Genomic DNA, 16,227 nt, shown 5'->3' on the forward strand with positions numbered 1-16,227 from the left:
CTGCCCTCGTGGAGAGACACTTAAACAGAAATGATCTTTAAAGCAAATATACATATAGTTGTTTATCAGAAAATAATATATATATATATATATATATATATATATATATATATATATATATATATATAGCTGTCTCCATATATTCAAACTCTATCTCCCCCGAAACTAAAAGTAGCAGAGCGGCGCTAGGGGCCTCATATGGTTGAACTTTTTACGGACGGTTCTTTTATGGGGTTTTAGCCGATTAAAATACTGAGATCTGAGATCGAAACCAAAACCTAAGTACAGTGAGCCGAGTACGATATTCATTAGACCAACTTGCGACGATATTCAAAGAGTGTTTTCAAACCTACTTATTATTAACATAATGTGATCGGTTTGCGCATGCGCAGTCGTGAAACAAACAGATAACCATCCGATGACTTCCAAGTACCAATTTTTCAATCTTGACTTCTTAACAGCGCTTTTTCCGGCTGAAACCAGATTAAAGTTTTCCACGTGTCTGAATAACCCATATACTAAATTCCAGGTTTGTAGATAAACATTCGTTGAGTATATAGGTTGAGAAGTGTTCTTACACGCATATTCTCACTTTTATGAATATATAGATCATGAAAAATGTCTTAAGTTTCTTTAGCAAAAATTTTAATTAAATTCAAATCTGAAATGAAGGCTACTGAACCAGGGGGGAATATTTATTAATTTAAGTTTAATACCTATTGCAAAATTTTCACAAAAACACAGACATCTGAAGTTTGCCTTCTTCGCATTAAACAATAGTCTAACAAGCGGGGGGGGGGGATGCGCCAGGCTTTGCCCAGACGTAAAATACGCTTAAATATGATATTTTAATTTGTTTAGATTTCGTATATATTATTATTATGGAATCGTGATTTCAAAAGTAAATAAAATAAATAAAATAAACATCTCTTGGGAACGTGATATAGAGTATTTATGTAGACGGTTGAGATAATTTAAAGAGTGTATCCATTTTATTGGGACATACTGTGTAGAAATATAGATGAGTAGATATATTTCACCGAAAATCATATTTCTCAACAATATTTCAACTGTTTATTTTTTGAATTCAAATATTACACTTTTTTTTTTTTTAAATTTTTATATGTTTCAGGGTATTCATTTTGAATTTTTTGAATGTGATGACCCTCATGTATTCTCTTTATGAAAAGGTAAATGCGTGTTCTTCTCCTTATTTATATGATAATAATGATTGATTTTATTGGCCTAAAAATTGGGAGCTATCTAATTGATATTAAATCACCCCCCCCATATTCGGCACTTCCTGTCCGAATCATTATATAGGCTCTCGGTCATGCGCGCATGTCTTAAAATAATAGAAAACCCACTGTTTATAAAATAGTGTTATTGAAATGGGGGGGGGGGATATGACGGTTAACAGATCAGAAAATGGATATTAAAATCTTGATCTTCTACAACGACTGAGGATTGTGCTAAACAATATAAAGGCAAATAAGAAGAAAGGAAAAAAACAAAAACATTATCTGGGTTTTATTTTGATAAGGGCTCTTTTACGATCCGAAAATACTAAATTTTAAATAAATATATTTATTTGAGAAAAATATTCATGCGTCTGTACTTTTAACCGTCATATTTTGAATTGCGCAAACACACACACACACATACACACACACACACACACACACATATATATATATATAAAACTTTTGAAGAACACCGAACGTAATGTCATAATTAGTTGCTGAGAGTCTAGTTTTTTTCTATAGTTTAAACATAAACCATTAAAAAGAAACTTTCGAAAAAAAGACCAAAATACACTTCTAAAGTATATTTATTCTCAGCTTAAATTAGATAAAAAGTTTTTTTTAATGGTTTATGTTTAAACTATAGAAAAAAAAACCCAACAAAAAAAAAAACAAACAAACAAACAAACCTAAACCCTCAGCAATTAATTATGACACTACGTTCGGTGTTCTTCCAAAGTGTTATAAAATTATGTACCCATAAAAATCTTTATATATATATATATATATATATATATATATATATATATATATATATATATATATATATATATATATATATATATATATATATTCATCATATATATATATTAATCATATATATATATATATATATATATATATATATATATATATATATATATATATATTCAGCATAAGCTTGATGAATCATAGCGTGGATAAAACGCGGAATGTTCTATGCAGCTTAATTGCCATATATATTTTATAACTTACTACCTAGCTCTACCTACGTATTGAGCACTGTTAAAGTAAATACTTAAAGTTTACCCATAAAATAATACTTTCGTATATTAATTTATGTGATTAAATGAAGTAGTCATATATATATATATATATATATATATATATATATATATATATATACACTCACACACATTATATATATATATATATATATATATATATATATATATATATATATATATATATATATAAACACACGCAAACATAACCACGACGACCGACATTTTAATGATTTCTATCATTTCTCAGTTTTAAGATTTCAATTTTATTTTATTAAGTCTACTTGTATTTATCAATTGCTATTTTATAATGACTATTATATTTTATGATTGCTATTTTATAATTGTTATTATAAATAATGACTATTTTATTTTATGATTGTTATTTTTAGTTCTTATATTTTGATGGCTAGTTTATAATCACTATTGTATCTTATGATTGCTATTTTTATTTTATGTCTGCTATTTTTATTAGTATCTTTATTTATGATTGTTATTTTTTATAGCTATTTTCGAGTTGCTTTTTATTTTATATTTGCTATGGGCATATAATGATTATTATGTTGAATGTTGGCTGGGCCGAGACCGGATAATATCGGATGTATATGGAGACGTGCACGTTCCAGATATCAGCCGATTGGTGAGCGGTGTCGTAAACTTACATTCTGATTGAGTCCTGGAAACAATGGGACGTCCTACATTCTAATTTGAATTAGAACATCAACAGAAAACAATGTACATTCCAAATTAACACCACATCGTCCACACACCCACCGCCGACTAAAACGCATACCGGTCGGCCTCTTTCGTATGTCTGCTTCGAATCGATACGTATAAATCAATTGTATTGTTTTTATTAAAATCGTTCATTGTGAATTTAAAAACCAACAAAGGTGTTTCACATGCGTTTTTATTCAAGTGATTTGTTGATATGAATTTAAAAATCAAGAAAAGTGTATATAATTTCTCACGCGTTTGCGAAAAGTGCGACCAGAAATTCTATAGACATTAGGGTTAGGGTTAGGGTTATATAGATATTCTATAGACGTTATAGCTGATATATTGATCTGACTATGGAATAGTTATTTCATGATTGTTGTTTTATTTTATTATCGCTATTTTTATTTTTTGATCGCTATTATTATTTTATTATTGTTATTATTATTTTATGATGGCTATTTTTATTTTATGATTGCTATGCTTATTTTATGATTGCTATGCTTATTTTGTGATTGTTATTATTTTATGATGGCTATTTTTATTTTATGATTGCTATTTTTATTTTGTGATTGCTATTCTTATTTTATAATTGCTATTTTTATTTTATGATTGTTATTTTTATTTTATGATTGCAATTTTAATTTTATGATTGTTATTTTTATTTTGTGATTGTTATTTTTATTTTGTGATTGCGATTTTTATTTTACGATTGCTATTTTTTATGATTGCTATTTTTATTTTATGATTGCTATTTTTATTTTGTGAGTGCTATTTATATTTTGTGTTTGCTATCTCTATTTTATGATTGCTATTTATTTTTATTTTATGATTGCTATTTTTATTTTATGATTGCTATTTTTGTTTAGAGTTTGCTATTTTTATTTTGCTATTTTTATTTTATCATTGCTAATTTGAATTTAATTGATGAATCATTACTATCATTAAACAGTTTCTGATGACGAATGCAATTTTAGACGACGATTACTATATTAGCATTCACAATTATTTCATAATTCCACAGGTTACGATTCTAATTTTCTTTATTATTAACAGATAATTGCCGATCACTGTTCACCTATGAATACGACGATTGGGTCAAAGTCGAGTGAAACCGACTTCCATGTCAAGAGCAGAGTGACTCTAACACAGTCAACTTCTGTGTGGTCGACAGCGCTTTTTAACGCTTCCATCGGTGGAGTGACCCCAACGACGCTTGCGCCTTCCCTAATAGAATGCAGACCGTTCCGATGCTGGGAAACATACGTTGGCCAGGTAAAGCAATTCGTTTATCTCAGACTTGATCTCACTTTATGAAGTGTAGTACCGGAACAGGCGCTACACGTTGTTCTTAGCTAAAAGTGCATATCAGTTTACATTCAGCGTTAATACATGCGAAGACAAAAACTCTGAGTGAAATGCTGAAAGATTAAAGACTCGAGTTCATCACTATTTATCTCCCTTAGAATCTGGGCAAGGCGTTTAGTGAACTCACGCATATGTATACACACATATACAGGCACACACGGACACAAACGTACACACGCACGCACGCACGCACACGCGCGCGCACACACACGCACACACACACACACACACACGCACGCACGCACGCACGCGCGTGCGCACACACACACACACACACACACACACACACACACACACACACACACACACATATATATATAGTTAAATTATGTATAATCTTCTCTGGATAAGTTAAAGAAGACACCATACCCGGTGTTATTCTGAAACCTCTGTTGATCTCGACTAAGAGCTTAATCGCTAAAATTTTTTTTTTAATCTCTTTCTCTCCTTTTCTCACGCACGCACACACATACACACACGCACATACACACACTCTCTCCCAAACGTATACACATCACTCTCTCTATTTATATACATATGTATAACTTGTACACCCCCCCCCACACACAGGCTTTTTTAATTTTCTCAATTATCTCATAATGACAGCCGTTTTTTCTTGAGCCGTTTTTTTTTTAGCCGTTTTTTCTTGAGCCGTTTTTTTTTTGAGCAGTTTTTTCTTGAGCCGTTTTTTCTTGAACCGTTTTTTCTTGAACTTAATGAATAACCAAAAGTCAAAGGAAGCAAGGTCTCGACTAAAGAAGAAGCGAGCAGTTGCCTTGATACCCATCTTTGTCAAATAATCTGTGACAATAATGGACGAGTCCATTGGGACAAACTTCGCGTAACTCTTCAGAATTTTCAGTTCCTCGTGAATAATTGTTTCACAGTTCCTACAAGGGCATCAAACTCTGCACCTATTGTCTCTATACGTCTGTCCTTATCGATGAAAATTCTTTAAATTCTGACTTACTTACTCCTCTCATACCTCTCATCATTCCTCAAAGAGTCCCTGCCATCTGGGAATTTCTTATGCCACTCCAAACTTATGTTTGATTCATGCAATATGGTCGAAAAGCAGTCTCTCTTGCAATTTTTCCAAGTTTGAAATAAAACTTTATTGCATATCGTTCTTCTAAAGTGTCCTCACGTCCTGATTGCATTTTTAAAAATTCACCAGCTTCGACAATCAGGCTTTATATGTTTTATTACAATTTTTGCTGTAACTGTTCATTTGAACCTGAGATCATAAAAAAATGATCAGTCATCTCATTAGATGTATAGCAATAACAATTTTCAATTTTTCAAGAGTCTACGACAATTTTATGTGCCTGTACAAGAAAAGTCTGGAAATATATTGAAGGCACCTCATATTTATCAAATACTAGCGGGAGGTACGCGGCGTTACCCGGGTGTTACCCGGGTGTTTTGGCCGGGCGTTTGGAGGTGTAAAAGAAAAAATGTTTTAGTAGGAAGGTAGGATTGAACCCCGAAGCCTTGACAGAAAGATGGAAACGAAAGGGGGGAAAAGCCATACACCTAACCACCTCGGCCACGAGTGAAGAGGAATTGATAATCGTGTTAAAATAAGGTTTATAAAGTAAACTATACAGATGCGAGGAAATGGTGTGATGTTTGACCTAGTTTTGCGCTGCAAGCCAGTTACTGTTTCCCCTGCTTTTCGCTTTTCGATGACGCGACGAGCTAGTAAAAGTCGGGAAAATTAAACACACACGCGATCCCCGTTGTTAAGTCGTAGATATTATCATTTAGACGTGATATAAAAAGTTTTAAGAAGGAGTGAGCCGACCGAGAAGGCCTCGGAAAAAAGCTTTTTGCAGACATACACAAAAAGCGAACATACATACATACATACATACATACATTTTCGCTTTTATATATACATTAGCGGGTGTACCCGGCGTTGCCCGGGTGTTTGGGGTGTGTATGTAGGAGAGGGTGGCCCTGCTTTAATATCATAAAAAACATGACGTTAAGAAAAATTGGAAAAACCAAAACAAAGCAAAACAGCGAACAAACGTAAAAAAAGGGGGAAAAAGGTGTAAAAGAGGAAAAAAAAGTTAGGTTGAAAGACGGGCTCGAACCCGAAACATTGAGGTTAAGGCGGGAAAAAATACCCAACACATTACCCCGACGCCAAAGAGACATACAACTGAGACCGGATAAAATTAAACCTTTGAAAACACTTGCAGGTAGTTTTAAACTAACGTCAACGTTTTCTAGGTCAAACATGACGTCATTGTCATAGTAGCAGGAGCAGAGAAAATGAAGGAACAATTTTTTCGGCACCCCTCTGATGTTAGGGTTAAGGAATTAATGATTTTGGTCAATTTTTCGGTATTTGTCGGGCGAAGGTTGGAACTTTAAAAAGATACATATCTGGCGAAAATCCGTGACCTGTGTCGAAAGTTTTTGCGAGACATACAAACACACACACATACAAACATACATACATACATACATACATACATACATACATACATACATACATTTTCACTTTTATATATATAGACTAGCGGGGGATACCCGGCGTTTCCCGGGTGTTTTTCGGTGTGTGTGTAGTCGGTCACGGGTGGGGGGTGTTAATGAAAAGAATAAGCGAAAACACGTGAAAAATAGCTTAAATAACCCTGCTTCAATATTAAAATTTAATAAATCGAAGACATTTCACACTACGACTCGAACCCCAAACCTTTAGATAATGAGGCCGCGCTCTAAGCAACTGTCGCTTTTTCAAATATTCAAAGTAAATCAGGTTACGACGTCGTATGACGCATGCGTAGAAGCAATCTCGTCATGAGAGGACGGTTTTTGCTGACCCCCCTGTAGAAAATTACTGATTTCAGGATAAAGGAAGTAACGTTTTTGGCCAATTTTTCGATATTTGTCGGGCGAAGGTTGGAAGTTTAAAATTATACCGATCTGGCAAAAATCCGTGATCCGTGTCGAAAGTTTTTGCGAGGCATACAAACACACATACATAAAAACAAACACACATTTTCGCTTTTATATATATAGAAGATAGATGTTTGGAATTTTGAAAAGAAAAAAATTGAATTTGCATACGCAAATAAAAGCTGATAAAATGGGTAGATCATTCTAACGCACCACTTCTGATATCTGCATAAAAGTCAGATTCGGCTGCCATATCTGAGGCAATGCCACTGATAGTACTTTTTATTGCTTTGACAATGCAAAACTGACTTTGAAGTCTAATGAGAGATGATCTTTTCTATTTGCTGCAGTCCTTTTCCCACAAAAATTACGTTGCTAGTATTTACGTTGCCTACAAATATTTCCATTTTAGATGCTCGACCTAACTTCAGGCTCTGGTTTCCTCAGAAAACAAAAACTTTTACGGCAAGAACTCGTTTTCTGCCACAACTGCAAATAATTCAGCTTTCTTCCACTGAGTGAACGAAAATGGATGAGTTTAACTCTTCTGGGTTTTGGAGGCGCTTCAGATAACATACAGCGCCTGGTGTTACCAAATGGTCGGTCATTTAAGTACTGACCAGGTTTAACGTCACTTAACGTCGGTGATCTACCGGGAACCCGTGTGTCAACGTGATTATGCCGTATATATGTAATTATTACTAACATCAAACGGAATCTCTATGAATACAATTTCTTCCTGAAATCTTGTCACCTGTGGAACACGTTACCGCGGGAATGCTTCAAGTACGAGGTGCCGTTAATAAGTTTATTATTGATTTTAGACTGGCTTGCTTTAGATGCTCATATTAAATACTGGTTCGGAACTGGGAGGTCATGTTGCCACCAAATATAACTATAACATGCTCATTTTCAAGTGACATGTGAGCAAATAGCTGCCATGTCCTTAGGAAAATTATAATGAATAAAAGATGCAAAAAATAAAACAATAGCAGTCTGAGCTGAAAAATGTATTCAGCAAATGAAAAGGTCCCGATGCGTATGGGTGAGCGGTAGTAGTTTTTTGTGTGTGAGTAAAAAGTACTCCGACCTTTTCTATGTTCTGTTAATAAATGATTGTTTTAAATCCTTTTATTCTACCGTTTCATCATCCAATTGAAAATCACACTAACTCTTATCCTCAAGTGGCTTTTAGCCTTATCCAGTGGTAAACCGTTTTTTTTTCTGGAAAAGCAATCATTAATGAAGATTTCTAGAAAAATAGCAATAACATCCCGAGCCAGAAAATATTAAATTAATCTCGTTAGTTTGTAGTTATTTGATGTATGCAAATATTAACACGAAGACATGTAAGGAAAGAAAACATTCGTTCTGCAAATGCGTACTATGAATAATAATGAGTTTAACCAGAGGCTCCTACGTTCGACACATTAAAATATCCAAAATCTTCAATGTTTACAAATTAAACACTATTCCTGTTTTAAATTTCTATATAACTAGACGGAAAATATATCTATATGCCGTCTGAAATGTAACGTGTACATTGATGTACTTACTATTGTGTAACGTATATTAAAATTGATGTCAAAGAAGTCTACTACAGTCAAAGGCGACCGGAAGGCTCCATTTCTATAAACTGCTACACCAATATGTGAGGAGAGGGCGCCGCTCCATTCCCAGGATAACCTCACTGGCGCCCGATTGTACCCTTATGATGCTACGTGTTTGGTACGGGGGCGTCGAATACTATTTTTGAATCTTTGTTATGATACGAGCGAGGATTGAGTCCTGCTGCCACACCCAGAGTCTACCAGCGACCACACTCTTCAGTACATCCAGGTACATCTTAGTGTTGATTTCGAAGATGTGAGGTGGCATGATGTGTCCCTCACTTGAAACCACACCAAAACCATAACTGTGGACAGAAACTTTATTTTCATCACCCTGTCCACGTCTCTGTTATTCGTGGCAATCCAGCCATGAATTTAGAGGATATGCTGGCATTGGTCATGTTGTCATAACTTGGATCTGTAAAGAGCATGAGTTGTGTACAGCGGTGCATCTCCGATTTGGTTTGTGTCACTTTCAGACATGATAGAAGGCTCCTATCGCTTTGGAATTTGTACACCACTGGCTAGTAGATGGTCTGCAAAAAAAAAAAAAAAAAAATTAAACGGAAATGGAATTATGTCGTCTTTTCTAGAGCGACAATGTAATCGTTCAACCCTGTATATGATCAAATCTACATATATTCAAAAAAGGCACTTTGCCTGTGTGTGTCTGTGTATTTGTGAATTTGTTCCCTATGGATTTCAGAACGTTTGGGCCGATTTTGAAATTTCACACAAATATTCTCCATATATATGGTACTGTTCTTAGATAAGTTTTGTATCAGAATGCCTCAGATAAGTATCGAAAATCAATAATAGAAAAAATTCGATTAAAGAAACAGTCCGATTTTGACCAGAGTTATCACTCTGATATAACTTCACATCACAAATGAATTGTAGAAATTTTATAACCGCATATGCAGAAGGGCCCAGCATATAAAATCAACAGTAGATTTTTTGGCGTGAATGTTTTAGTTAAAAGCACAATTGAACCACGATGCTTGATTTTTGCATCTTTAACTTTAATCCAAGTCATTATATAAAAATAATTTTATAAGATTGACAGTAGGTTCTCTACAGTGCAATGAGTTAATGCACTGCGTTGTGTTCTCGACTGGAACAGGCAATCAATCAAATTGATTGAAAGATTGGCAATTTGACCAATTTCGATGACAATGTAAGTATTGGTAGTGTGGAACATTCGTTGATCTTCATTCACTCCCGGGCAACGTCGGGTCACCCTGCTATTGAACACAACTCTTCATTCAAGTGAAACGTTTGAAAACACTTGAAAAACATCGAGTTGTAATAAAGATCACATGTAGAATAAACAATATATCGCATTGAAATTATTATGAAGTCGTTTGTTAGGTGCCCTGTGATTGGATGAAAAAGATCCTATGCACAGACTACATTTATTTTTTTAGAATCTTCCTCCACGTGAGAGGTTCTTTCAAAGTTTCCTCCCGTTTTGACTGTGAAATCTCCTTCCTGTTATTTCCATCTTCAAGACAACAGGACAAGTGTGAATATTTAATCAGCAAGTGTAGAAGATAAGGCACTCTAATTCTCTACAACTCAGCCGAAACATACTCAGGGAACGAGAAATCTAAGAATCGTTAAAAAGATTTTTTTTTTTGCAAGGAATCACAACTTATCAAGGCCCAGAGACCATTCGAGAAGAAGGGTTAAAGAGTGTACAGCGGCCAAAGGGACAATGTCATAGTAATAGTTAGAAGTGTAAATTTGGTAACATTAGATTACTTAAGAGGAACGGCTCATCAAGAACTTGTTTACATTGGACTTGAAGACGATCATATTGTAATCAGCTGAAAAGCAGGTAAACGGAAGAGAGTTCCACAGGTGTGTAGTTGTAAGAAAGTCAAATACAAATAGGCAAAAATTCATAGATGCTAGAAGTCATTGTAAAAGAGATATAGCAACAGACAAAAGGAAACATATTGAAATAATCAGGGAACGCATTGAATCGCAAAAGATAGGAACTGATGATTTCTGAAAAATCTACAATAGTATAGTGGATAAAGGGCAATCAGTAATTCCCCCACTAAGCAACAACCAGAAAGTTGCATGCACGGCAATGGAGAAGGCGGAACTTCAACTTCATCTTAGAGCCAACAAACAACTCCCTCCCAAATTTCCCTCTGCAGACTGAAGCCACATTAGATGATGTAAAAATCACCCCTTCTCATATCCGCGATATCATAACAAACTTAGACACCTCAAAGGCGCGTGGGCCTGATCTCATCACTACATTACTAATTAATAAATGTTCAGCCGAGCTAGCCCCATACTTTGCAAGCTCTACAATAAATGCCTTGCTGAATCTTGCTTCCCTAATAGCTGGAAGATTGCCTCTGTGGTACCAGTGTACAAGAATTCTGGTGATGACCATCTCAATTATCGCCCCATTAGTCTCCTCTCACTCTTCGCTAAAATCTTTGAGACCTTAATTAATCAAGCACTTGTTTACCACCTCGCAAAAGAAAATCTTCTCTCTGACAAACAGCATGGATTCATGCAATGTCGTTCTACTGAAGATATTTTAACAGTCATCTTTGAACGCATTTACCATGTACTGGATAAGGCGGGCGAAACCAGGGCTGTATCCCTTGATATATCCAAGGCGTTTGACAAAGTCTGGCATAAAGACTGCTAATGAAAATGAAATTTTACGGTATAACTGGACGTATACTAAATATAATTAGATCCTTCTTAGACAATAGAAGCATACAGGTTGTCATCGACGGATGTACATCCAATCAGCATGGCATTAATGCGGGAGTGCTTCAGGGATCGATCCTTGGACCATTATTATTCCTAATATTCATGAACGATCTCCCTGATAATATTTTGTCCGAGATGGGTATATTTGCTGATGATACAACGCTCTATAATATGTATGAGGGAAGAACAGATGTACATAAATCTAAGACAATGACAGAATTGTTGGAAAATGACCCCTAGTCTATAGTGGAATGGGACCGTAAACGGATGGTAGCATTTAATGCTAGTAAAACTAAGCTGTTCTCCTTTAACAATTACAAGACGCCTCTCCAACCGCCTATGTCCATGACAAATAGCACCCTACCTGAGAATTCTACCTTCAAACTCCCCAGCCTAACATTTGCGGGCAATAATGAACTGGAACAAATACATAGAGGACATTGCAAAGGCTGCTGCAAAGAAGGTCGGTTCCTTCTATCGAGCTAGAAGACTACTCACGCCTGAGAGTATCCTGTACCTCTACAAGGCCACCATTCGTCCATGCATGGAATATTGTTGCCACATCTGGGCTGGTGCATCTACCACTAGTCTCTCTATCTTAGATAAAGTCCCCAAAAGAGTTGTCAATCTAATCGGTCACACTTTATCAACTAAGCTCCAGCCCCTGTCTCATCGCCGCAATGTTGCATCACTGTGCCTGTTTTACAAATATTTTAATGGAATCTGTTCTGATGAACTTGTTTCACTTGTACCACCTCGACGTACATATCCCTGACAAACCCGCTTAGCAATAAGATCTCATCCCTTCACCGTTGTCCCTAAATACCAGAAGGCTTTTTATTCTAATAGTTTCTTTCCTCGAACAGCTAGACTTTGGAATTTCCTTCCTGCTCCCTGCTTCCATGGCTGTACTAATACGCAGAAGTTTAAATGTGACATAAACAAATATCTTGTTAATTTTTCATTAACATGGCCCAAATAATAGCCCCTTACGTCCAAGTGGCGATATGCTTTGTAAGGGGTAAACATGGGTACAAAAAAATGAGTCAAATATGACTTAAGAGTGAGTACCGTTGCCACATGAGTAAAAAAAAAAAGAAATAAACTTTGTTCATGGAATCTACGTTTAGGTTAACATAGATAAAGAGTGTGGGGGGGAATTATTTATAGTGTTTCCAGTGAATGTTTGGCGAGGTGGGACCATAGATTGGAGCCGAGACGAGCTCTTGCCATGAAAATAACGATAAAGCAGATACAAACTCACAACATCTCTTCTTTGAGAAAGAGGTTGCAGGGAAGAGAAAAGGGAATTCCCACTACGCTTTGAAGCCTATTCCTAACTGTCAAGGCAAGATAAGGCATTCCTAGCAGCCCCTTCCCAGATGTGACAGCAATACTCAATCCTTGGACGTACCTGGCTCTTATATAGGTAGAGTATTGCATCAGCAGGTAGATATCTACTGGATCGATAGAAGGATCTCATCATATTTTCAGCTCCTATTGGAATGTTTAATATTTCCCTTATCTATGGTTTCAACCTTTCACCGATATCTGTTCACACATTTCTATTCAAAAAATCGTGTTCAAAACTTCTCTGCTTGATTAAATAAATTTGTTTCCAATAATAATTTATGTACTTTCAATTTCGAATAATGACTTAAAAAAAACGTATCTGATATTTTCGACATCTAAGGACATCGACTCAAAGGTAATTCCTTTCTTAAATCAACCTGTCACCTCTGATGCCGGACGTTACATGATTAACTACCCAACTATTAAACTTATTATGGATTATTGAATATATATTTTAAGCAAGAGGGTATTAACATGGGCACATTATTATTTTATTTTCAATTATACCATTTCAAACCATTGAACTCGTATTATACGTCGAAAGAATACAAAATTTAAATACTAATGCAATATTTATTGCTTATATCCGTATCCTACTATTATCTCTCTTTCTCTCCATCTCCCTCTCTTTCTCTCTCTCTCTCTCTCTCTCTCTCTCTCTCTCTCTCTCTCTCTCTCTCTATATATATATATATATATATATATATATATATATATATATATATAGACTGCGATACATTAATATTTAAATGGGATTTTCCGCAACCACAACCAAGGTAAATGTGCCTCGCATGCTTTTCCCGTTAGGGATTCCCCCTCAGCATTTTCTTTTCTATTCCAAAAATGCTACATTGCCAAAAGTGTGTTTATTCATAAAGTCTGAAGAAATGCTGGTTTTTGAAAATTTTCAAACGATATAATGCTTGAAATTGTCGAACTAGACATTGAAACAATGGTAACGTAAAATGATATACAATTTTTGTTGCCATCAACACCTTGTCTTGAAGTCTTGATTTTGCACATACAGTATATATATATATATATATATATATATATATATATATATATATATATAATATTATATTACTAGCTGTACCCTGCTACGCGTTGCTGTGGCTCAATTTGGTGTAATGGAAAATTCTAATAAAAAGAGAAAATGCATGTTCCTTATATTCTGAGTACAGCAATCCACTCTAAAAAGTAAAAAAAAAAGGCGAAAAGGGGGGAAAATGGTACTCTTGCAGAATTGGATCCGGATCCTCTGGAGTTACCGTCAATCATGGCTTGGGCTCGACGAACATTCAGTGGATTAAACCGAACGTTATTAAAACGTTGAAACGCTAAATAGTTTTTTTTTTTATTATTGTATTAAAAAAATGTGAATTTTTAATTAATATTTGAGTGAGAGGGGGCTACTATACACAGAGTCGAAAAAGTTGTCCAAAAAAGAATAAACGAAAGCAAAGGTAAGGTAAATTACGTTTCTACCTAACTGGATAATTTTTTAGTGTTTTTATTTAATGTAAAATGTTTAATCGGTTCGAAAAACTCAGTGGTTATCGATGTATTTGAAAAAGACGAATGGTCGCGAACTCTGTTGAATATGTTAAGTTTGGGAAAATCAGTTAAAAACGAAAAAAAAACTATACAAAACAGTGTCAGACACCCACTGATTATATGTTATCGTGACATAGGCTGGCATATTCGGTAGGTTGCTGAGAGTATTTTGTATAGTTTTTTAGTTTTAAATCATTTTCCAAAATTTAACATCATCAGCAGTGTCCGCCACCATATGTATTTTTTAAATACACTGATAAACACTGTTTTTCGAGCCGACTAAACGTTACAATAAATAAAACGGGTTTGTATTACTAAACACAGAAACGAAAAAAAAGTCGTCGAAAAATAAATATAACAAATAAATGTTATCAAAGGCAAGATAAGTTACTTTTCTACCTAACTGGATAAGAGTTTAGTGTTTTTATTTCGTGTAAAATGTTTAATCGGCCTGAAAACATGTAGTGTTTATCGGTATATTTGAAAAATACAAATGGCAGCAGACTGTGTTGAACATATTAAGTTTGGGAAAATGAGTTAAAAGTAAAAAAACTATACAAAATACTGCCAGGAACTCACTCAATATATGTTACCATGACATAGACAGACATGTATTCGGTGTTTAATAAATTTTTTTTTGTATAGTTTTTTTTTTAGTTTTAACCCATTTTATAAATTTAACGTGTTTAATACAGAGTCTGCTGCCATTTGTAATTTTCAAATATAGCAGTAAACGCTGTGATTTTCGAACCGAATAAACATTTTACATTAAAAAAAAAAACTATCCATATTGGTAATAAAGTAACATATTTAGCCTTTGATAATATTTGTTATACATTTATTTTTTGACAACTTTTTCAAATCTATATGTACAGTAGTACAAACCTAATAAAACACTAAAAATTATCCCATTAGGTAGAAAAGTAACTTATCTTGCCTTTGAAAATATTTACTTGTCATATATTTGTTTTTGTTGACAACTTTTTCAAGTCTTTGTGCAAGTACAAACCCAAAGGGGGTATTTTTCTATCTAATTTTATTTTTGGTACCGCGCTTAAATTAAAATTTCACGATATCTTTTAATAGAATAGAATAGATGAAAAACTCCCTCCCCATGTTAAGAATAACTTTCTAAATAATAACTGTATTATTTCAGCACGGCACCTTCTCTGCATAAGTACCATCTTTTGTTTATTACATTGTTAGGTGAAAGTATAGAATAGTTACAAAACGCCCTCCCCATGTTAAGAATGGCTTTCTAAATAATATTATTTTAGCACGGTCCTTTCTCTGCATGAGGACCATGTTTTGTTTATTAAATTGTTAGGTGAAAGTATTGAGCACTGTTGAAATAATATTTAAACACTGTGTACATATAATATATTGGTACTTATGAAGAGAGTGATCCGTGCTGAAATAATAATGTTATTATTTAAAAAGCCATTCTTAACATGGGGAGGGTGTTTTGTACCTATTCTGTACTTCAACCTTACAAAAACATCATAAAACTTTAATTAAAATTGGAAATACGATTTAGAAAATAGCGCGGATCACTCTCTGCATTAGCACCAAATATTATTTAAGCACATTACCAATCCGTAAATTTTCTTCTAAAAATACCTGTACTTTCACCTAACAATTTATAATTTTAATAATAAAAAGTTCATATTTTCTTAT

At 34.4% G+C, this 16,227-nt stretch overlaps 1 protein-coding gene across 1 annotated transcript in view; it reads left to right on the forward strand.

Moving 5' to 3' along the window:
- Positions 1-4,321, forward strand: part of LOC145286387 (transmembrane channel-like protein 2) — a 67,339-nt gene extending 63,018 nt beyond the window's left edge. The window contains exons 7-8 of the mRNA XM_080135315.1: positions 1,133-1,190; positions 4,061-4,321. Coding sequence (XP_079991441.1) covers positions 1,133-1,190; positions 4,061-4,321 — 319 coding nt within the window. The remainder of the gene's footprint in view (positions 1-1,132; positions 1,191-4,060) is intronic.
- Positions 4,322-16,227: the final 11,906 nt, after the last annotated feature.

Source organism: Euprymna scolopes, chromosome 10 (genome assembly GCF_053919585.1).
Source record: "Euprymna scolopes isolate OS-2025 chromosome 10, ASM5391958v1, whole genome shotgun sequence".
Classification (NCBI taxonomy): Eukaryota; Metazoa; Mollusca; class Cephalopoda; order Sepiida; family Sepiolidae; genus Euprymna; species Euprymna scolopes.